Source organism: Helicoverpa armigera, chromosome 16 (genome assembly GCF_030705265.1).
Source record: "Helicoverpa armigera isolate CAAS_96S chromosome 16, ASM3070526v1, whole genome shotgun sequence".
Lineage (NCBI taxonomy): Eukaryota > Metazoa > Arthropoda > Insecta > Lepidoptera > Noctuidae > Helicoverpa > Helicoverpa armigera.
Window position 1 is genome coordinate 6,860,761 of NC_087135.1, and position 20,079 is coordinate 6,880,839.

Consider the following 20,079-nt stretch of genomic DNA (forward strand, 5'->3'; position numbering starts at 1 on the left):
GCGACTGTCACGGGCCTCGACAACGGTGCCATACTTTTTCATAGGTTGACTATTGTCGCGTCCACGGAATTCTACCTTTAGATCGAAGTCGAAGTGAGAGTGATGTCGAAGTGAGTTGTGATATTTTATAGAATCGACATGCTGTATAAAAGCTTTACAAATATATTTTAAGTGCAAAAGTTACTCTGTTTGATATATTTCAAAGTTCACTGGACCGGTCTTAATGGAATTTCGTGTGGTATTGATGGAAGCTGGTATAGCTACTCAATATGTAATCTATAATGTCGTATTGGCTCGGTAGTTAATAGGCCCATTGCTCTGGCTTTAACACGAAAGTTCGGGTCTAGTCGTTTAGTCAGGTTCATCTTGCAAATCACTAAATATTGGGAGGAGATTTACCTACTCTAGCTTTCAATCCGCCCGAGCAAACGTTATAATCAAAGCTCGTATTCTCGATGTACTCAACAAGAGGATACCAATTGTTCGTGTAGATTGGCGTATAAATGTGAATACCGCTAACTGAACCATACCTGCGCCACGCTCAGTTGCTTCATAAACTGAAGTACAATTAAAACAATAGGATGGATTTCACTCAGAACAATATGGTTTATGGACAACGGGAGTTTAATACTCCGTCACCGCAGCATGTGGTTATAAGAAAAGCTACTGAACACAACGGTTTTGAAATGAGTGGTCATCTATGTAACCGTTTACGGAAACTACTAGAAACTTGCGGAGTATAAAATTAACTAATCGAAGAACGTCATTTTCAAAATGATTCTATTCATTAATTCTACTAATGTATGAAAGGTGAATGTTCAGTTCATTCCTATGTCACAGAGTCATTAATTCATGCATTTATTTTCACTATATTTAAAGTACTTAATTCACTTTCTTTCGATTTTATTTTTAAGTTACACAATTTTTGCAACATAGCCGGACAGGTCGCTAATGCATGCATGCATAATGTTGTGAGAATATATTATCTAATTATTATAATTTCGCCATTTAATTTTTCTTTAAATAAAGTCGCATTATTCAAATGCATTCATATTTTAAATATTCATGCGGACTGAATCTTAATCGATACAACCGCTTACTTTTCGCTATAGTCGACATTAGAGGTGAAACCGTGAGATATGGCGAATGATTAAAACAGATCGAATCCGTAATTTCTCAGCGCATACAAAATCGATTCTCAACAGAACCTTATCAACGATAATAATCAATTTGGCATCACAATAGATTACATCAGCGAGGCAATCTTTACCTAATCGGCGCTGTATCCCACGAGATTCATCTATACTTTCGCCACAGGAAACTAAAGTGAAAGCCTATTTAAGTCGCGTTAGGGAACATTGGTGCGCATGGCATACTAGAACTCTTTGAACGTCTCTCTCATTTGAACGTCAGCGCACCGGTGCTGTAATGAAGATGAATTCTGCATCAACATAGTTACACGACTCCCACGACTTACAAAGTGCTTTAGTGCCGACGTTTATTGCATATCCTACTTGGAATATAAATAAAATGTATTGTTTCAACTTTCTGCAGCCAGCTTATTTTATGAACATAAACTTTATATTGCTGAATAAAGCGGTTTTCATTAAAATGTTTAATAATGGCGGTATTGCCTATTAAAACTAACTATAGATTCGAACAACGTCGCTGGGAGGCTCCTAAAGTAACATGAAAGCTTGTTTGCCGCAGGGTTTTTCTACATGGTTGTAGTCATGGCGAAGGTAATAGTCGGAGCCTGGTACCGTTGCATGCGATGGCCAAATACGTCGCACCCTGTCGCATTACTAACATAACCATACACAATACACATGTAAACCTTGTACCGTATTAGCGAGGAATAAAATGAATTCTATAAATATCAAAGAATGATTCAGAATAAAATAAATATAGAACCTACGGCCGCATTTCCCATACTAAAATTGTTTGTGATAAGTTTGATAAATTCCTTTTAAGATTATGATAAAAGCTGACTATGGTAATGCGTGTTTATCCCTCTGAAAAACACATTTTCGGAGCGTAGGCCGGCCATTTCCTTTTTCAGACGAACAAAGGGAATTTTGCGCACACTTAAGGTAGCCTCTTTAAATAACTTTACAAATGTTAGTTGTGTTTGTGAAGAATATGTAGGCTGCTTTGTTATCAAAACAGATTTCTTGTAACACGTGTTTGCGGAAGGTGAGGCTTATGTACATAATTTTATCTAACAGGAGTTTTGTAAACATGGCGAAATGTTCCTTCAACGTGAATGAACGCTAAGTTGACACAGTTATTGATGATGTTTAAAAAAACATTACAGCGAGCGAAGATTCTGTAAAGTTTCAAGTTTCAATCAGGTTGAAGAACTTCAGTGAATTTAATCAACGTGCGGCAAACAGTTTGAACATTGGCAACAAAGCCCAACCTCATTTATACTCCATACGCCGGTACATTTTAAATTCCTGCTTTGAGTGGTCCTTGTACAAGAAGCCGACAAGAAACATTTCATCACATACTAGGTGCATGAGCAACTACCTATTTAATAAAGTAGCTGAGCGAGTGTGGTTGCTCTTATAAAGCGGCTCCGACGTGCAGGCATGCGACGGACGTCGGGACGAACCGCTGCCCAGATTTGTTTTGTAACAAACTATTACTGTTATTGAGAAGACGTATTTGTGTTGACGAGATGTGATCCCTTTATGATCGCCGATATCATTACTGTGTGTTTATGACATGATTTGTGGAAAATTGACGTGTAACTTTTCCATTATCATATTTTTGTATGAATATGATTTTGAAATGTTAACATTTTAGATTTTTTATAGAAAGGCATTGTATGTCTGAGGTTTATTTTGATGAGTCAGTCCCAAATTGGTATGAAACTAACGAGCATGGAACCACTGATAGAACGCACTAGTAAAAATTACGTGTGAATATATCTCGACCGTGTATTTTTGCGTTCTTAAAAAATAACCTTTATAAAGGGCATAAAGACGGTAAAAGGCTGGATTCTGTTGCTGAATAAGGCTGTGAGAGGCTCGTGACTCGCACGAGCGATCCCGCCGAACATTACGGCGGCGTGACCGCGCTCTCGGTTTAGTAATAACTCTCCGGACAACTTAAGCGTAATTGCATAAAATCGTTTTTGTTGGAATTTCGCTTGCTCAATCCGCGGAGGGTGGTATTTCTGCTGTTTCCTCGAAAATTTTGCAATTTCTTTCACGAATAGTGAACGTCTCACGTTGCAATCAGTCATGCGCACAATAGTATCGTTGTTGTTAAACGTCAGAACTCATGTCATACTTAACATTTGAAGCACTCAATACAACAAGCCTGACCTTTGCTACGACCGTCGTAGCACATGTACTGCTCATTCGTACAATGACGTCTCAAATACTCTTGACACTCACAAGTATGTAGAATTTTATTGTAGCATAAAGTATAATGACTGCTTTGAAAGAAATTCATCACGGCACGAGCGCCCGTAGCGCGTTCTTGAAAATACAATATAACATTAAAGTGATTCTGGCGTTATTTGAAATTCTAATATCAAGTAAATATATAGAAAATGCCTGATTTAATATTCGAGTAAACCATTTTTCTTCCCCGCGACGTCGCCGTGGCATAAAAATTCTAATGTAATCGCTATACAATACGTAGAAGGCAATAAATTCTTATCTGGAGATAAGCTACTATTTCAAATACTGCCTACATAAGATTACGACACATGCACGCGTGTCCCTCGTTTCTTACTTAAACATGTACGTATCTATGTAAATTCAACTTTACCTAATGTAAATAGTGTAGACTTTACATAGGTAGGAACATTAAAAGTAATTACAGCATGGCTAATGCATTGAATTGTATTGAATACAGGTAGGAATGCAATTTCTATTCTTCATTTACTTTTTCATGCATTCACACATACCTAAGCATGTTTAATTAAAGAAAATCCAGGCACCCAATTAAAATTTTCCAAATGCGTTTGCAAGCGGTCCTTTTTCACTTAGACAGAACAAATGTTCCAGCGTTTGTGCAAATAGATGTTACTCCTAAGTACTCGCTGTCTACGTAACGTATTGCTACAAATAAATAATAAAGCAACTTGTAAGACATGCTACTAATTAGGTGCCCAGAGCTCTCCCAGTTTAGAACTTACAGACCAACATTACGAAAGCTACAAATACAGAAGTATTTTTTTGGGAATTGACTGTTCGACAACATTTAATATTATGAAGTAAGTTGTTAGGTTTCCGATAACATGTTGGAACATTCATAATAAACTAATAGGTACATTCTTGCTGCTAATGAGTGCAATTTTAGCCTATATTAAAACTTATCAACATGTTACAATATAAAAAAGTCATGAAAACATAGTAACGGGATAATTAAGTACATACGTAGCAAATTAAGTTGGTGTTTGATAACTCAAACACGTATCACTATCGACTATCGCGACTAAATAGCATCATGTTCTATATTTATAAATAAATTACCCATATTAATATGCGAATATTTACCTCCAATATGCAATCACTCCAAAGTTTCCCTAAGATAATTATGTTTCATAAATTGTTTTTCAAAATAAGCAACATACCTAACCAAATCAGATTTATATTTTTGAATACTGCTGCCTGCTTTTTCCCTAAACTGGCTTAAGACGAATGATTCTGCAGTAACACTTAATACTGCACCCAAAACCACAGAATAACAAACACAGTGGTACAATTAACGCAGGTGTGTAACATAATGAACCCACTATAAACTGTATTGCGGCGCCAAAGCGAGGGTACAAACGTCACAGACTGCATGAGTCACGTACGCGTTCGCACGCGACCAAAATATCGATGTTCCACGTTATATAGTCTGTGGTGCAGGTGCAAACAAACTTAACTACGTCACTGGTGTACTAAGGATTGTTTGTGGTGTGACTGTAATGCGGTAATTTGGGCCTATTTATTAACTGATTCAAAAGACAAACAAAAATAGGTCCTGCGAATTTTTATTCTACAGTATTTTTAAAGTCGCAGGTACTAAGGTGTAACTTCAAGATACTTTTCACACAAAATTTATCGTCGTTTCCAATGTACACAATAATAATGAGGGATCGTAAAATTTTCAATATCGGTAAACATAATTTGCGACTCGATTTCCTCGCAGGTGTTTAGAATAAACATTTATCAATTAATTGCAAAGGATACCTACCTCGTACCTATCTGAAAAAGACCATTACCTATTTTAAGCAACCTGTATCATATTTTCCTTAACCTAATATAATGAAAAGGAATCATTTTTTATTAAAACCATAAAGGCTCCAAAACTACGTGACCGATTTGGAAAATTCTTTCACTGTTAGGAAGCTAGACTATCCCCAAATATCATAGGCTATATTTTATCCCGGTACGAGCAGAGTTCCCACATTACGTAAGTAAAACCGCGGGCTAACAGCTAGTATTACATATATATTCGGTATGTATGTGCTTGCATATAAAATGCAGTGCATGTTTTTGTCGACATGACACTTGGTATTCTATCGACTGCTGTAAATGGAGCTACGAGTTTTATGAGAAGTGTTCGTGACTAACCTACGTATGTATATCAGGTTATTTTATAGAATTTCAGACAGAAAATGTAATTCTGTTCTGTTACCGGTGGAATAATAATGAATAGAATAAAATAAACTTCAGGGAGTAAACATGTGGCATACTGAACGCTAAGTCATAAAAGTAACAGACACATGCTATGTGCATTAACACGTAATACGTGTCAGAATTGATAGAAACAAACAAATCTTAATTTTCGTAGTTGGTCCCATTTCGTTTTTAAAGGTACTTATAAAAGTAGAAGAAGGTACTTATAAAAGTAATAAGCCAAACATACAATGAACCCACAGCCCTAAGCACTTACCCCTCTACATTACATACTTCGATTTGGCACGTGCAACCCCTTCCAATTACAACAGCTGTTGTTTATAAAAACTGCAGGTGTTCGTCAATGGCACGCGCCTTGACAAACTGTTGGTTCCACCTTTAAAAGGTTACTTGCTCAACAGCCCTTTAACGGGACCCTAGTTTGATGACAGAACTTAATTGATTGTTATTTTAAGCCTATTACACCTTTCAGCCAGCTCGATTAGCATTTAATGGGAAACTTTGTGTAATTCGCTTACAAATCGCCTGATTAAGTTCATTAGGATTACATTGTGAATTAAGTGGTAGGTATGGCAAAGTGATGGATCACATTCACTTCAAATCGAGGCAATATTTTATCATGTCATCCGAATGGATATATTGAAATCAGTACCACAGAAAAACAATTATAACTGTTCTAAATACACACAGATTATCATCTCCGCCATAATAAAATGTCAATATCTAAAGAATGCGGCGACCCATACCTGCCGCTACTTTAAACTAACGACTTCAGTCATCAATGTAAACATAGATTACGTAGACGCAAGTCGATTAAATACTTCATATCTGTCACATTGCGATAAGAAAATATGTAAATAAGTCTCAAAGAAAGCTTAGACCATTTAAATGGCTATCAATGTCAGATATCAAACTTTTTAAATCGGATATCAGTTTTATTTATCGCCTTTAGTTGAAGAATCTTCAAGAAAGAATTATTCTTTGACATTTTATTATTTAAAGTTCGTTCGAGATTTTAGAAGATATCAAGTCTAACTTTGAAAGTTTTTACCCTATTCGACAGATTTGTGCCAATGAATGGCCGCCCTAGAGACATAGTGAAATTGAACTAGTGACTGGTCTGCTATGTAAGCTACCATCTGCCTCTTTCGTACATTCTTTACAAGACAACATACTTGTCCTACCTCCATAGATAAAATTCCTCCTCGGGGCTCAACACTAAACTTGTAATCCCCCAACAGCCCATAATAGGGTGTTGTATAAAATTTATGATGGTGTCTGTATGACCTTATTAATTTTATGGGACCACTTGGTTCACTTGAAAACAGGTTTGAAGAAGTCAGCGATGAGACAAGGCTTGGTACTCGAGGTTTAAGCCGCTTAAGAAACATCGGTTAGTATGACTGCGTACTACCGATCCGAATTTATAGGGTGCCTTATGGTAAAATGAGGACGAAACCCATGTATATTATAGATTAAAACTCATTATCACTATTTTATTAGGAGAAACTTCCCGTCTCGGAAACTCTTTAGTTGTAAAATTTTAAGCTGTCCTGGCATTTTCTTATAAAAGCCAAACATTTTACGAGCTTTTGTTGATATTAAAAATTGAATTCTTTAAGCTTAAGTCTTTCAAGAAGTTATAAAACACTTTTTATCTGACCTATCAATCGTCCATTGAAATTTTTATCCGTGTCACGATCTCCGATATTTCATCAAACAATTGCCATTACACGAAATAACTCTCAGAATAATCGCTAAAGTTTGGCATTAAGCGTTAATCAATGAAATAGTTTGTACTCCCACATTGCTCAATATAATTAGACACCGCGATAAGATCGATGGCGAACGGTAACCAATAGCTATTTAAATGTAAATATTAGTGAGATAAGCTGGGCCGGTAACCATTTGCACCTTTGTTTACTCAACTAAGACCAGCCAACTAGCAAGCTCAACTGCTCAAACACTAAATGGTATTTAGTTCACACATAGCTAATGTTATCAAGTATTATATGCTGCTTATAAGCTATAACGTATCAGTGATTTCCTAGCTTTTCAATGCTAAGCAAGATACTCTTTTTTTGGTGGATACCGATGAGAACGCTGATAATACTTGTATTGTATACAATTGTGATAACATTGGTAATTAATTATGTAACACTATGAAAAGTTTATTCTTATTCAAGAGAAAAGAGGATACCACCTACGTTCAAAGACTAACATTTACTTTAGCACGTTTATCATTAGATGGTTCCTATTTTCCTCTTGAATATAATCTTACTTTATTTGCTATGTTCTAAGAGCTTCATTTTCCTCACAACCATTTGTATAGTGTCCTCCTAGAATTAAGTATCATGAGATACAATCAAACACAGAACAATATACTTGAAACACGTACGAGCCTGAAGGCTAAAAGGTGTTCAAAGTGCCTAATCTGACAGCTGTTTCACACAAAACAAATGTTACTTAATCTAAGGACTCAGTCTTTGACTGTACCACCGCCGTGAGATTCAAGATAACAGTGACAATGAGTCCGCAACAATTAAACGCCGGCATTTAGATAGCTGGAACAATTCACAATGGCACGTGAGAGGAATCGCATGGGAGATTTTTTCTCCATTCATTTGAATAGGTCACATAAAGTATTCAGTTGTTCACGGCTACGGATATGGTGCGTTTAACGCGGCATTTGTGCCAGAACTAATTATTGAACTGCAATTAAGCCGAGGCGAACTACAGCGGAACGGTTACGTATTCTTTGTTATTGTTATGTATTATGGGAGCTATTGTAATAAATTTCAACATTCGCAAGATTACGAGTATCAGTTGGTTGTTGGGCGCTGGCCGCGGGAGCACGTTGTAAACGCACGCCTTACAAGCGTAAACCGCGAGACGTTGCGGCTGCGCATTCAACCAAAACTATAATGTTCTTGACATTTTACTATTATTATGAATTCGGTATTTAAATCAGTAATTCCGTACTAACAGGTTGGCATTTAAATAACAAAATTTACGTTCGCCATAACTGTCCCCATCGTGGTTTTATCACGATCGACCATTTAAGTGTCGTTTTCTAGTTTGGTATATTTATTAATGATCTATTTCCTCGGACCTGTTGTCGGGCCGGTTTCGCCGTAGATTCCTAACTCATCGTTGCCTACACTTGCCGATTCACAAAACTGGTTCCGGCGACCCATCCACTTGATCTTGAGCGAGTGTTGGCCAACTTTCACGAGATTCCTCTCGGGGCCCGCGGTGGCGTCGTGAGAACATCTGACGTCGCTACGAGGGCAAGCGTCGATGCGCCAACACCGCGACGCCCTTTTTCCTGTTTCCTCAATCTTTACTCGCTTTCCTTTACCATAAGTGCTTTAGAAACTTCGGGAAAGCTTTCATTTCCATTCGATATCGATTCGATAGCTTTATTAACTTTGTAATAGGCAATAACATTACGTACAAGTAAAGAGGATACTTATAACCATTTGTAAGTAATCGGATTACAAATAATTTCGTTACTATTTACAGATATCGATATTATTATTCACATCCGCAGTTTATAAACACGTTATTTATCAAAAGAGATCGGTGACCAAATGAATATAATTATATTGCGTATCAAGCGATTTGTGAAGGAGGTAATAAAGTATCGCTATCTAATAGCCACGACTCGTTTTTGAAATATCCTGCCACAAGCTGTGTGAATACATTATATTAGAATTTACAATATGTTCGTAGCGTATTTTAGTCGAGATTTAACATGAGAAGGATTACTTAACCATCTACATTTGGAAAGTAAAATATTCTTAGCATTTGTTTGCAGAGGTTTATTTATTCGTTTCAACGTGGTGTTTTATTGTAAATACTTAAAACACGCTTTTGTATTCATGAACAAATAGACGACACAATAGACAATTTAAATATAGTTTTCTCTGAACTGAATAATTAATCGCTTCCTTCCGTTGTAACGAGAGCTTTTGTTCAAGATTTATACAAAACATTTGTGAATATCAATATCACTTTTATATAACTTTTTCTATTTTATTTACATGTTAATCTAATTTTATGCAAATGTATTCAGCTGACTCAAACTTAAAGACGTATAAGGAAGTCTATTATTTTTAATTATGTATTATCTATGCACATTAAAATAAAGATAGCAATTTATTGCAAAGTAAAAGTCAATTTAGGTAATAAATATTATTAATTATATACACACGACTGAAATATTTATTTCAAAATTAGAATAACTAAATATACACAGATAAAGAAATATACGTAATCTGTGAAACCTTATATGTATTTCTAACGTTATCGTATGTATTAGTTTTGTATTTATTTCCTAAGAATCAGTTAAGAAACCATATAAGTTAAGACATTACTGTCACGGTTAAACTCGACGCGCCGCCCGACTTTACCTGCTTCTAATTAAAGGCATCTCAGGAATGCGCTGTGTTGTCACCCATGATGTTTTACGAATCTTATCACCGACACAATCAAAAATACACCCTAGTATATAGAACTAAAGGTTCTGTTTCCCTTGAAGGCGTGTGGAACATTTTATTTTAAGATGTTTGCAATAGAAAATTGGTGAGATTTGTCAAATATTTTGCGTTGACACTGTATGTATGTACCTATGTAAGTATGAGTATATTTTACGGTTAATTGTTCGCGAGTTCAACTAGTGTTGATTTCAAAAGGATATCGTGGAATGTTTACGGAAGACGTAGCGGTATTATTGTTATAGCGACATCGATATTACCTCTCGCCGATTGTAGGTATCGATTCACGCTATAGTAGGTACTGTTGGGTATTTTGAACGATTTTGAGGTAAATGAATTGGTGAAATCTTTCATAATATGTTATTTACGTAAAATATTTAACCAAATAAATATTTTTGTACTATTCATCTGCCTAGCCTATTTCCAACTGTGTTGGGGTCGGCTGAAAATCTAAATGGATGTATCTGATGATATGTGACGTATTAATTAATTGAATACTCATACCATTACGATTAATTGAAAAATATTTTCCATTAAATTACGTTAAAGTTCATGTGGTAGTACTTTCAGATTATTTTTCAATCAACTTTGTTCCAAAACAATCTATAACAACATCATTGATTTTCCATACATTGAACTGTGATGTTTTCTTGATAATATGCATTAGCATTCACGAGTAGTAGCCTATGTTCCTATCCTACTACTTAGTTATGCGACGCGTTGATGTTCTTTTAAAGGCAGTCTCGCTTGGCACGCATCTTTTGCATTTTTCTACTATAGCTACGTATTTCATAGTTTGTTATAAGTTTTAGCAGCACTATTAAAATTGTGTGTATTCTTATTTATTGAAACAATGTAGAAGTGTGGTAAGGACTTTCGTTATTCCTTTATTTTGCTAAGGTTTTGTTTCAAGTCTTTCAGTCAGGTATCGATTTCGTTTTCAAAATGTTAGTCTTACCGATATTAAAGCACTGTACGAAAATGCCTTGAAAATTAATACTGTCATTTGATCTGTACTCACACAGAAATTGTATCAGAAATCCATAGATAAACAGTATGCAATTTAACTGTACTAAATTATCAAAAGGCCCACATATGTTTAGAGAGTGATGAGAATGTCTTTCTGTACGTTTACCTGAATACCGTTCATGTTGTTGTTAATGAATGAGTTACAGATATTTCGTCGGTTTACGTGTATGCACATAACTTGTTATTTGACGGTATTCACCGGTTTAATAAGCCGATCGGATGCTATTGAATAACATCCTATACATTCGTGGTAATGATAATATTCTTGTTGGCCCTGAATTGGATATTTGGTATTTATGATTAGAATTTGAGCTAAATTTCTTGATATTATTATTGTTTAGATTGCTCTGTTTTGTTAGGAATAGAAGGTAGAACACCGCAGGTAGAATGAAAATCAAATTGTTACGATAATGGCGGTATGATATTCATAAGATAAGAAAGTAACTTTCATATATAAATACTACTCAATTAAAATATTTTTTTATAAAGTTTTCCTGCTGACCCCACATTTTATGTTAAATAACCAGACTGGACCGAGCACGATAGTAAATACCGGTGTCAAGGTTCGACTCCTGACCACACGAGTTGCCGCGCCGCTCTAAACTAACTACTATCGAAACTTTTATTAATAACCTTAACGTTTTACTGAATAAAACAGTAATTAAGAACAAAAATCGATTTTTGGTTATTCGATTTCCGATTCCATATCGATCTCTGAGGTGAAAGACCCGATGTCTTCATGAAATCAAACACCTACCATATAAAGGTGTTTTCGACTACCGATACCGTTACTAGATAGATACAAATCGATATAGTAGAAAGTATTCGGACTAAAGTACATACGTACATACCCTGTTTGAGTGTGAAGTTTATCTCCCAATCCTTTATCAGTTGCACTTATCCACAGAACACAGTCGCACAAAGTATAACGTGTTAGAACCTTTTTTATCTCCACCACAAATTCGAAATTTAACTTTGCACTGGCACTTTTAACGAACCTACATAGCACTGGGGTACATGGCGTGATTTAAGCATTCACCGAACGAAGGCTGTATCACAACAGGCTTTCACAGCCAACACATAAAATGCACATTTGCCGTCACAAAAACCACACAAACGGTCCTCTAATTCAAATTGTGACGTGTTGAACACAACATTGCTGAAAACCGACCGTTAAATCGAATAAAACAAACGCTGCGTTACAACGTTAACTTAAAACTAAGTTAGGTCCGCTACGCGAGAAAGACCGTTGATCCAGTCGGCGGTCGGTCAAGCAGCGGAGCCTGCTTTACCGACACTGAAAAGTTCAACGCTCCGTCTCTTTCTGAGCGGACCAATCAGACGGGGACGGCGATACTACTATGGCAGTATAGTGGGAGAACTTACAACCTGCGCCTGCGCAAAGCCTCTCAATACAACCATAGCAACAGGTGAATCGCGCGCATGTGTGCGTGTGTCGTTCTGCCGATGTGTGCGTGCTTTCTTGATTGTGGTTTAATGATAACGTAGTATTTTGTTCGGTGCTATTTTATCAGTTCTCCGCTACGGTAATGATCCGACTAGTATGCAATTAGTGTTATTTATTAAGGTTAAAGACTATTTAAATGCTTCTAGGTCGATAAACTAGGAGGGACTGAAAAATCTATCAATGTGATGCGCTAACAGCGTATTCGTTTTAGGCTGTCGGTAATAATACCTTAATACTAAAAATAAACAAGTTTTGACGTGTTACAAAATTTATGTTAGCTAACATATTAATCTAACGGCTATCTACAGTTCAAAATACGTGAACAGGAATTCTTGATAGTTTAGACATTTATTTTTATTTTATTTCCCTTGATCATTTAAATCAGTCGAAGAATTCAAATCAAATCGCCTAGATAACGCATCAATCTTGTCCCGCGAATATAAATAAAAATGCTATGAATTCCGGAACACTGATGTTATGTAAATAAACCACTTTGAGGTTTTCACAATTAATTGGACGAGTGGCAATAAAAGTTCTACGAAATATTTGTGGAGATCGGAAAATTTAGAGTAGGTAGGTACAATTAATTTGAATGAGATGCCCAATTGAAAAAATTAAAACGTACATCTTGAATTAAATGAGGAATATCCCTTCTGCGGACAGAGACAATTTGTCTGCTGTCTCATTTACCTATGTCAAGAAAAACAAAGTAGATAAGATTTATTCTTCTTAAGCAAATGAGAGACGCTTATGCTTAGTATTATTTCATTATATGAATAATAAACAAATACCTACGTTGGCAGTACTATTTATTAACCGACAATAAATATGAAGTCTTGAAATATTTCAAGACGTAACATAATCTTCGCACATAAACTACCTACAAATATTAGTATTCCAAAAGCTTCCCACAGATATAAGCGAATAAAGGAAGTATTATATTGGAAGCACCATTCCAATTATTTAGAGAACCACTATCGATTCGCTCGAATATGCTATGTAAAATAAAGGAACCGCAATGAACCAGTTATTCGAACGCATTCAAACTACAAATTATGTCCGGTCGAAATTCATGTCTTCTCCCGAACATAAATTCACTTAGTATTCATTGTTTTCAAATAAGACTGTCGTCTCATGAATAAATATTGTAATTAGGTTCCTCAGGGCTGCTGGGGACCAGACGACACTGAGAGAAAAACTAATAATCTATTCTCGCCAAGTCCAATTTGGAAGGAGTGTTTTCCCCCATTAATCTTTATCCGTCCATCAGTCAAAGAGTAAATCAAGCAAAAATAAGAAAGCAATTTCGAAAGCTCTTATAAGAAATATCGGATGACGAAAGTGACAATAATCTTGAGCCGTGAGGTATTGGCGACGCTATTAGCAGATGGATTACTTTTGTATGTTGTTCAGATGAGGGAAGAAGGCTCCGAGTTTGTGTGTGTAGTTCCAGACGTAACTTTGTTTGATTTGGAGAAGATTGATGAAAGTTTTTATTTGGTCACTGAAGTAGGATTTCTATGTAGTATGAGTAGATTTTGAAAGTATGACAGATTAACTAGAATATAAGTATGATCTCTATCTAGTCAAGATATAGCCTTTTTCAACAGGTTAGAAACTGGAACACAATTACCAAGATTTTCACCCTTAATTGGTAAGCCAGGTACAAAACAAGCATTACTTAAAGAACTGACTCAATTTAAAACTAACAGTATATTCACGCAAAGTAAGGGCGACAGTTATCTGCTCGTCCCGCCACTGCTAATGAAATGTTCACAGCACGAAACTGATAATTCGATTGGCACTCGTAGCCGACAGTTTTATGGAGTCGTCTATAAGGTGAACTAGTGATTACGAGCAGAACTCGCGATAAACAAACGCTCGAACACAATGTTGCTTACATTGTCGCTTAATTAAATACTTTGCAAATGTTTGTTGCTTAACTCCCTCATCGGTCGTGGTTTGAGCTGCTTCGGTTTCCGTGTCGAACTGTGTTACCAAGATTTTCTTTCAGTGGTTATTTTAATTAAGTATTTATTGTTCATTTCACAATTTACTTCGTCCGAATAATCATGATAAATAAGTATTTTCCAGACTACGCTAATGATGTTGAAGAATGTTTAAAATAAAGTATTTGTGTATATGCGTAAGGTATGTATATTTCATTTTATAATAGTAATTTTATACTGATATTCATTTGTACTCACCGTCGATGTATTTTAATACAAATTGGACTTCGGGTCCTAAAGCTGAGGCCACTTCCAGAGGTAACTCGGTGTCTCGTAGCACGTGCACTGCAAACAAATACCAACATTACAACTGTATCTTAGGAATAAAATACAAGACAAAAATACGAAAAATATAGCTGGAGAATATCTAGATAATTACAGAAACAACAACTCAAAGTTAAATGGCCAGGTAATTTAAAAGAATATCACTCAAACGAGTCTCTTTCATTACGACAACGAGGATTGTCTGACTTTTTAAATCTCCAAAGAAAAAAATAAGTAAAGATTTTTTCAGAGTTTGAATTGAACTCATTACGTCTCAAGAGGGCACGTCGGCACACAAAACAGATTCGCCGACTGATTGTTTGATTAAAACCGACCTCAGTTAAATATGATAATAACGATATTATTTACGGCAAATATAAAACGCTTTTGTTGGAGAATTTAACAGAAAATTATTGTCAAAGGGTGAAGGGTTGTTTTCTTTTTGACTAGAAGATTTTATGAATAGGTAGAAGTCATCGAACTCCAGTTTTCATTCAATATCAAAACATTTACAAATACGAGTATATCCCCCACTAGCAGAAATTCTATTCTAACTTAAAACTGTAATATTTTGGCAAACGACATATCTTGTAGAAAAATCAGTTTGCGCATTTCCCAAACTTTTTCAGCTGGCACACTGACATACCTCAATTTCATTGAATATTTCCAAGAATTTTCTTTGGAACCAGGTGTTCACATTTTTCTCTTTAATTTACTTACTCGCAGGCGTTTTCCGAAGTTACGATATTCCACTTAAGGCTCACCTCGTATTTCCGATTAGCTTTCCAATTGTCGGATCCAATTTAATCGAGACTTGGGCTTAAGGAATTTCTTGGCTTTCTTCATTTGTTAATACTGGATAACCATTAAGTTTATTTAGTATGTACATACATCGGAGGACTTAAGCGAGTCTTTTAATCAACTCGGCGACATTTAGGTTAAATATTTAATAAAGAATAATATATACATACATTAAATCGTAGAATAAAGCAAGAAATCTATAACATTAATTAACTACCGCAATTAATTCTAATGCGACTAAGAATTAAGAAACCCTTTCCCGGTCCTCTCCATCAAATATCCAATTTTACTGATTTATATAACGAAGTTGTTCAAGTTGTAACTAGTCATTGTTCTCAGCATTAAACAAAGCGGCCGGCAGTTCTTGATTGTTTGAACAAGAGCGGAGACGGCCCGGCCCAGACTAAACCAATTGCTTGAGCCCCCAAGTTATAAGATAATTTATGAACAAACATGAAATATTAGTGAAGCCGCTATGTTGTGGAGACGGAACAAAGTGGCTTGCTTGTAGCCAGCTTAAGTTTAGACAGCTTTCTAGGGGGGTTAACCATGAAGTTTTTCAATCAATTGATCAGTCGCAACTAATTTCATCATAACTTTTTGGTTTGTCTCATTTAATCTCGGTAGATAACGTGTAAAGTATTTACTTCTAAATTAATTATAAAAAATAAAACTAATGTTGTTTACTATATACAACTCCATCAAGCAGTTTTAAAAGTAATTAACGTGTTGCGTGTCATAATTACAGAAGATTGGTCAAAGCAGCGTGAGCGATTGTGATCGGTCTGTGGGGAGATAATTCATTATGATTTATTTATTTCAGAGAATATTTTTATTCATGGCGTGGAAAAATAAAATATATTTATATTTGACATAAAAGAAGAAAACCTCTTGAAAAACGTATTTCAGCAAAAAATATATACTTGGTGCTATATAATTAATTCTACAAAGAATACTTAACATGTTAAATTTTAATTGATGTGCGAAATGAAAGTCTGCGGTCACGGTTTTATCATACAGGTGTAGGTCTTAACCGATCTCCGTAATTCCTGTCATCATCATAAACGTTTTATTATCGTGTAATAAAAGCGTACCTAACCAAATAACAATAAACGAAGGGCTCAGTGGGAATTTTTTCTATTAAAATGTCTCATAAAATTTGCTGAGCGTATGAAGTACTGGCTATGTACCTATGTGCTTATGTACCTGTTACATACCTACTTTCTTTTCACCGTGTAATGAAGTTAAAATGTGTAAATAAAATGTTAATAATTTTCCTAAATTAACTATTGTAATCGTATATAATTCGATTTTACTTAAACATTTTTACGGCACACACAACTCTAAATGCAAAAAAAGTTTTAGAGAGCAATAATTTTTGACCAAAAATTACACAGCACTCTTCAAAATTCAAAACGAAAAACACTAAAAAGTTTTCTTTGCAAGCGCCTACGAAAATTTCGCAAGCAATAATTAGCTCAACAGAACGATTGCGTCAATCTATAACGAAGGAGCTTTACAACGTTTCTGTATGCATTAACATTTCTGTCACTAGTGTAACAATGAAAATTGCAATTAAGACAGAAAATGAGGCCAGATGTCAAAACAAAAGAAAGCTAACGAGCAGGTCAACGTAAAGTCGTTCTCACACATTGTGTTAGGTCACCCCTTTATTTCGTCGCGTGCTAACCTTATCTTGACCATTCTTTGAATGCGAGTTCATTATATCAAATTATGGTTGTTATGTAGCAATTTGCGAATGTATGTTTCGCTGATGAACAACAACATTAACATGCACTTCGTAGCTAAGCTATGTCTACTTGGTGAGATGGATATCATGAGTATGTATAACAAGTTCTAAAACTACAATAAAATCGATTATTGTGACAGCTGCACAAAAGTACACACGGATATGTTCACGGCTCGTTAAATATGTGTTTACGTACTTATATGACTTCTAAAACAAAAACAAACATAAATAGACACCATAAAACGACTTTAAAAAACCGGAGCCATCCATCCATATCGTTTACGTAATCGTAGTATCCTAATACGGGCGTAACACCTTATCTATGTCAATAAAAGTTCTGAGACATCCGTCGTTCACTATTCTATACAAGCCTAACCTTTAGGCTGCTTACCGACGATAGTCCGTAGGCTTGCGACATAATGCACATTCAAGTCTGGGACTCTGGTCTATTTCCGCGGATCAAAAAGTTCGCCTGGTGCTGTCCGTCGTCTGCGGAAAGCCTAAGTTACCAGTTCACAGAGGTTAGGGAGGTGGCGACATGGGTACTTCCAGTGTGCGTCGCATAATAAGGCGGCTCTTTGCACCATTACTCTGTACATGGGCACGTCGAGTAAATATTTATGAGGCCCATTGTACACGGAGCCTGTTCCACGATAACATCTGAACGGATAATTACGCCAAAGTACACTTTCACTGTCCAAATTCACATACGAACTTGTGACGTATCGCCGAATCTTCACTGTCAATTAATTTGGCAATTTTAATATCAAGAGTGGGAAGTTATACTTACCTAAGTATTTGAATGTTGTGTTCTCGATCGACTACTGCATCAGTAGTTATTCTCAAACACTGTACATTATAGAAACATTACGAAATTAATAAATTACTTACAATAATGTACTCCATTAAGGAAATTACTACGCACTATATACTAAATTACGAGTTACGTCGATTAAACCTATATTTTATCAGCAGCTATTATTTCTACGTCGATAAAGAGAAACGGTCTAAAAATAAAGAAATTATGCCTGTGAAGTATTTATCATTTATCCTAAGGTCAAAACGATTTTAAGAGGCGCGCTTGCTGAGTGAATATGACATTTCGGGCATATCTTTCCCACGGACTGGCCGATCGGGTTGCAATTACTGCCGACTCGAGTTTTTGCATTGACGTAAATCGAGAAACCTTTTCTTCCGAGATGTGCGATCATCGATTCTCCACGCGGTGACATAGTGACTAACGGTGATATAATATGCAAATGTTGTAACACGGAAATAATGCGGCTGAATACAAAAACTAGAAATGTTTCGATGTAATTGAGAGTGGCGTTAGATTTTCACTTATAATACCACAAGAGCTTCAAAATTATCGGGTATTTCCCGATAGGTTCGTTGCAAACAAATGAAGGAGTCAACTTGACGACTTTATTTGTTTGCAGGGAACCTTGAGGGAAATGCCAGGATTTTGAAGCTCGTGTGGTATTCGGGGGATTATTTTTCCGTCCCAAATGTCGGCCACAACCTGTCAGTTTGACATAGCAACGACCAGAGAAAATATTCAAAAAAAATTATCAGTATAATACCATGTAGGTTGTACCACGTGACGTCGAATGGTGCAATTCTATTGGTCGATATTTGGGTCGGAAAAATAATCAAGATAATTTATTCGAGCGTGTCTTGTTATCGTATATGTCAATCATTAATTACTGTAAAATATTTGGATGAACAGGCAAACTAACTCATGTTAGTGCATACCAATAAAAAACAAATCCGATCGGAATTAATTGCGCATTAAGCATTATGAAACGCGTAATGACATAATATGTTTATAAGGACATTAGATACTTTTTCCGGCCATATTTCAAATATTTTATCGGCATAACAAAACACGCTTCGAGCAGAAGTGGAACTGGGCACAATTAGACTTCCAGAAAAGTATATCATCCCAGATGCCATTTTCAGTACTGTGAAATTGCGTTGTACCTGTTGCGTTGCGATCGAAATCTCATAAAAACTGCCACATCCTCAGCTGTAAGTAGGCCAACTAGGCCGGTATCCCACGTCGCCATGACAGGGTTAGAGGCCCATCAAGTACTGTTAAGGCGAATTAAAGTGACATCTCGGAGTAACGGGGCGGGACGTTTTTGTCGAGTCGCATCGCATGGCGTGCCGGCCGCGGTTCGATTTCCAGATACCGCGAACTTAACAGGATGTTACGCGTTTTTCTTTGAACGGGTCAAGGGATGTTAGATGCTTTAATACTGGATGCGACTATTTGTGGAGAGGAAAGAGAACCGATGTTAGTATCCTGTGGGTAATTACCGGAGGAAGCACTAGTTTAGCCCTCTTGGAAGACAAACGCAGTTGAGTTTTTTCGTTTCCTCGAAAACCATCTCTGTAATACGCTACCTAATAATTTGAGAAAATCTATGCTTATATAAACTAAATAGAACTTTGTATAATGGTTCTTGATTGCTGTTTTCATTATAAACATCGTGCCATATACTCCTAAGATAATGTGTAGATTGCGAAACTTCGTATTTGAGCTCATAATTACACATATCACAATAACTGATGAGGTACATAATCAAGATTGCTCATCTCAATTATC

General features: G+C 36.0%; 1 protein-coding gene across 5 annotated transcripts in view; it reads right to left on the reverse strand.

Moving 5' to 3' along the window:
- LOC110378740 (apoptosis-stimulating of p53 protein 1) overlaps positions 1 to 20,079 on the reverse strand; it is a 262,519-nt gene that overhangs the window by 193,297 nt on the left and 49,143 nt on the right. For 2 of the 5 annotated variants that reach the window (XM_064038435.1, XM_064038434.1), the window contains exon 4: positions 14,852 to 14,938. In XM_064038435.1, coding sequence (XP_063894505.1) covers positions 14,852 to 14,938 — 87 coding nt within the window. Of the gene's footprint in view, positions 1 to 12,023; positions 12,418 to 14,851; positions 14,939 to 20,079 lie in introns of those variants that run through there. The other 3 variants (XM_064038439.1, XM_064038437.1, XM_064038438.1) reach the window with 2 other exon arrangements.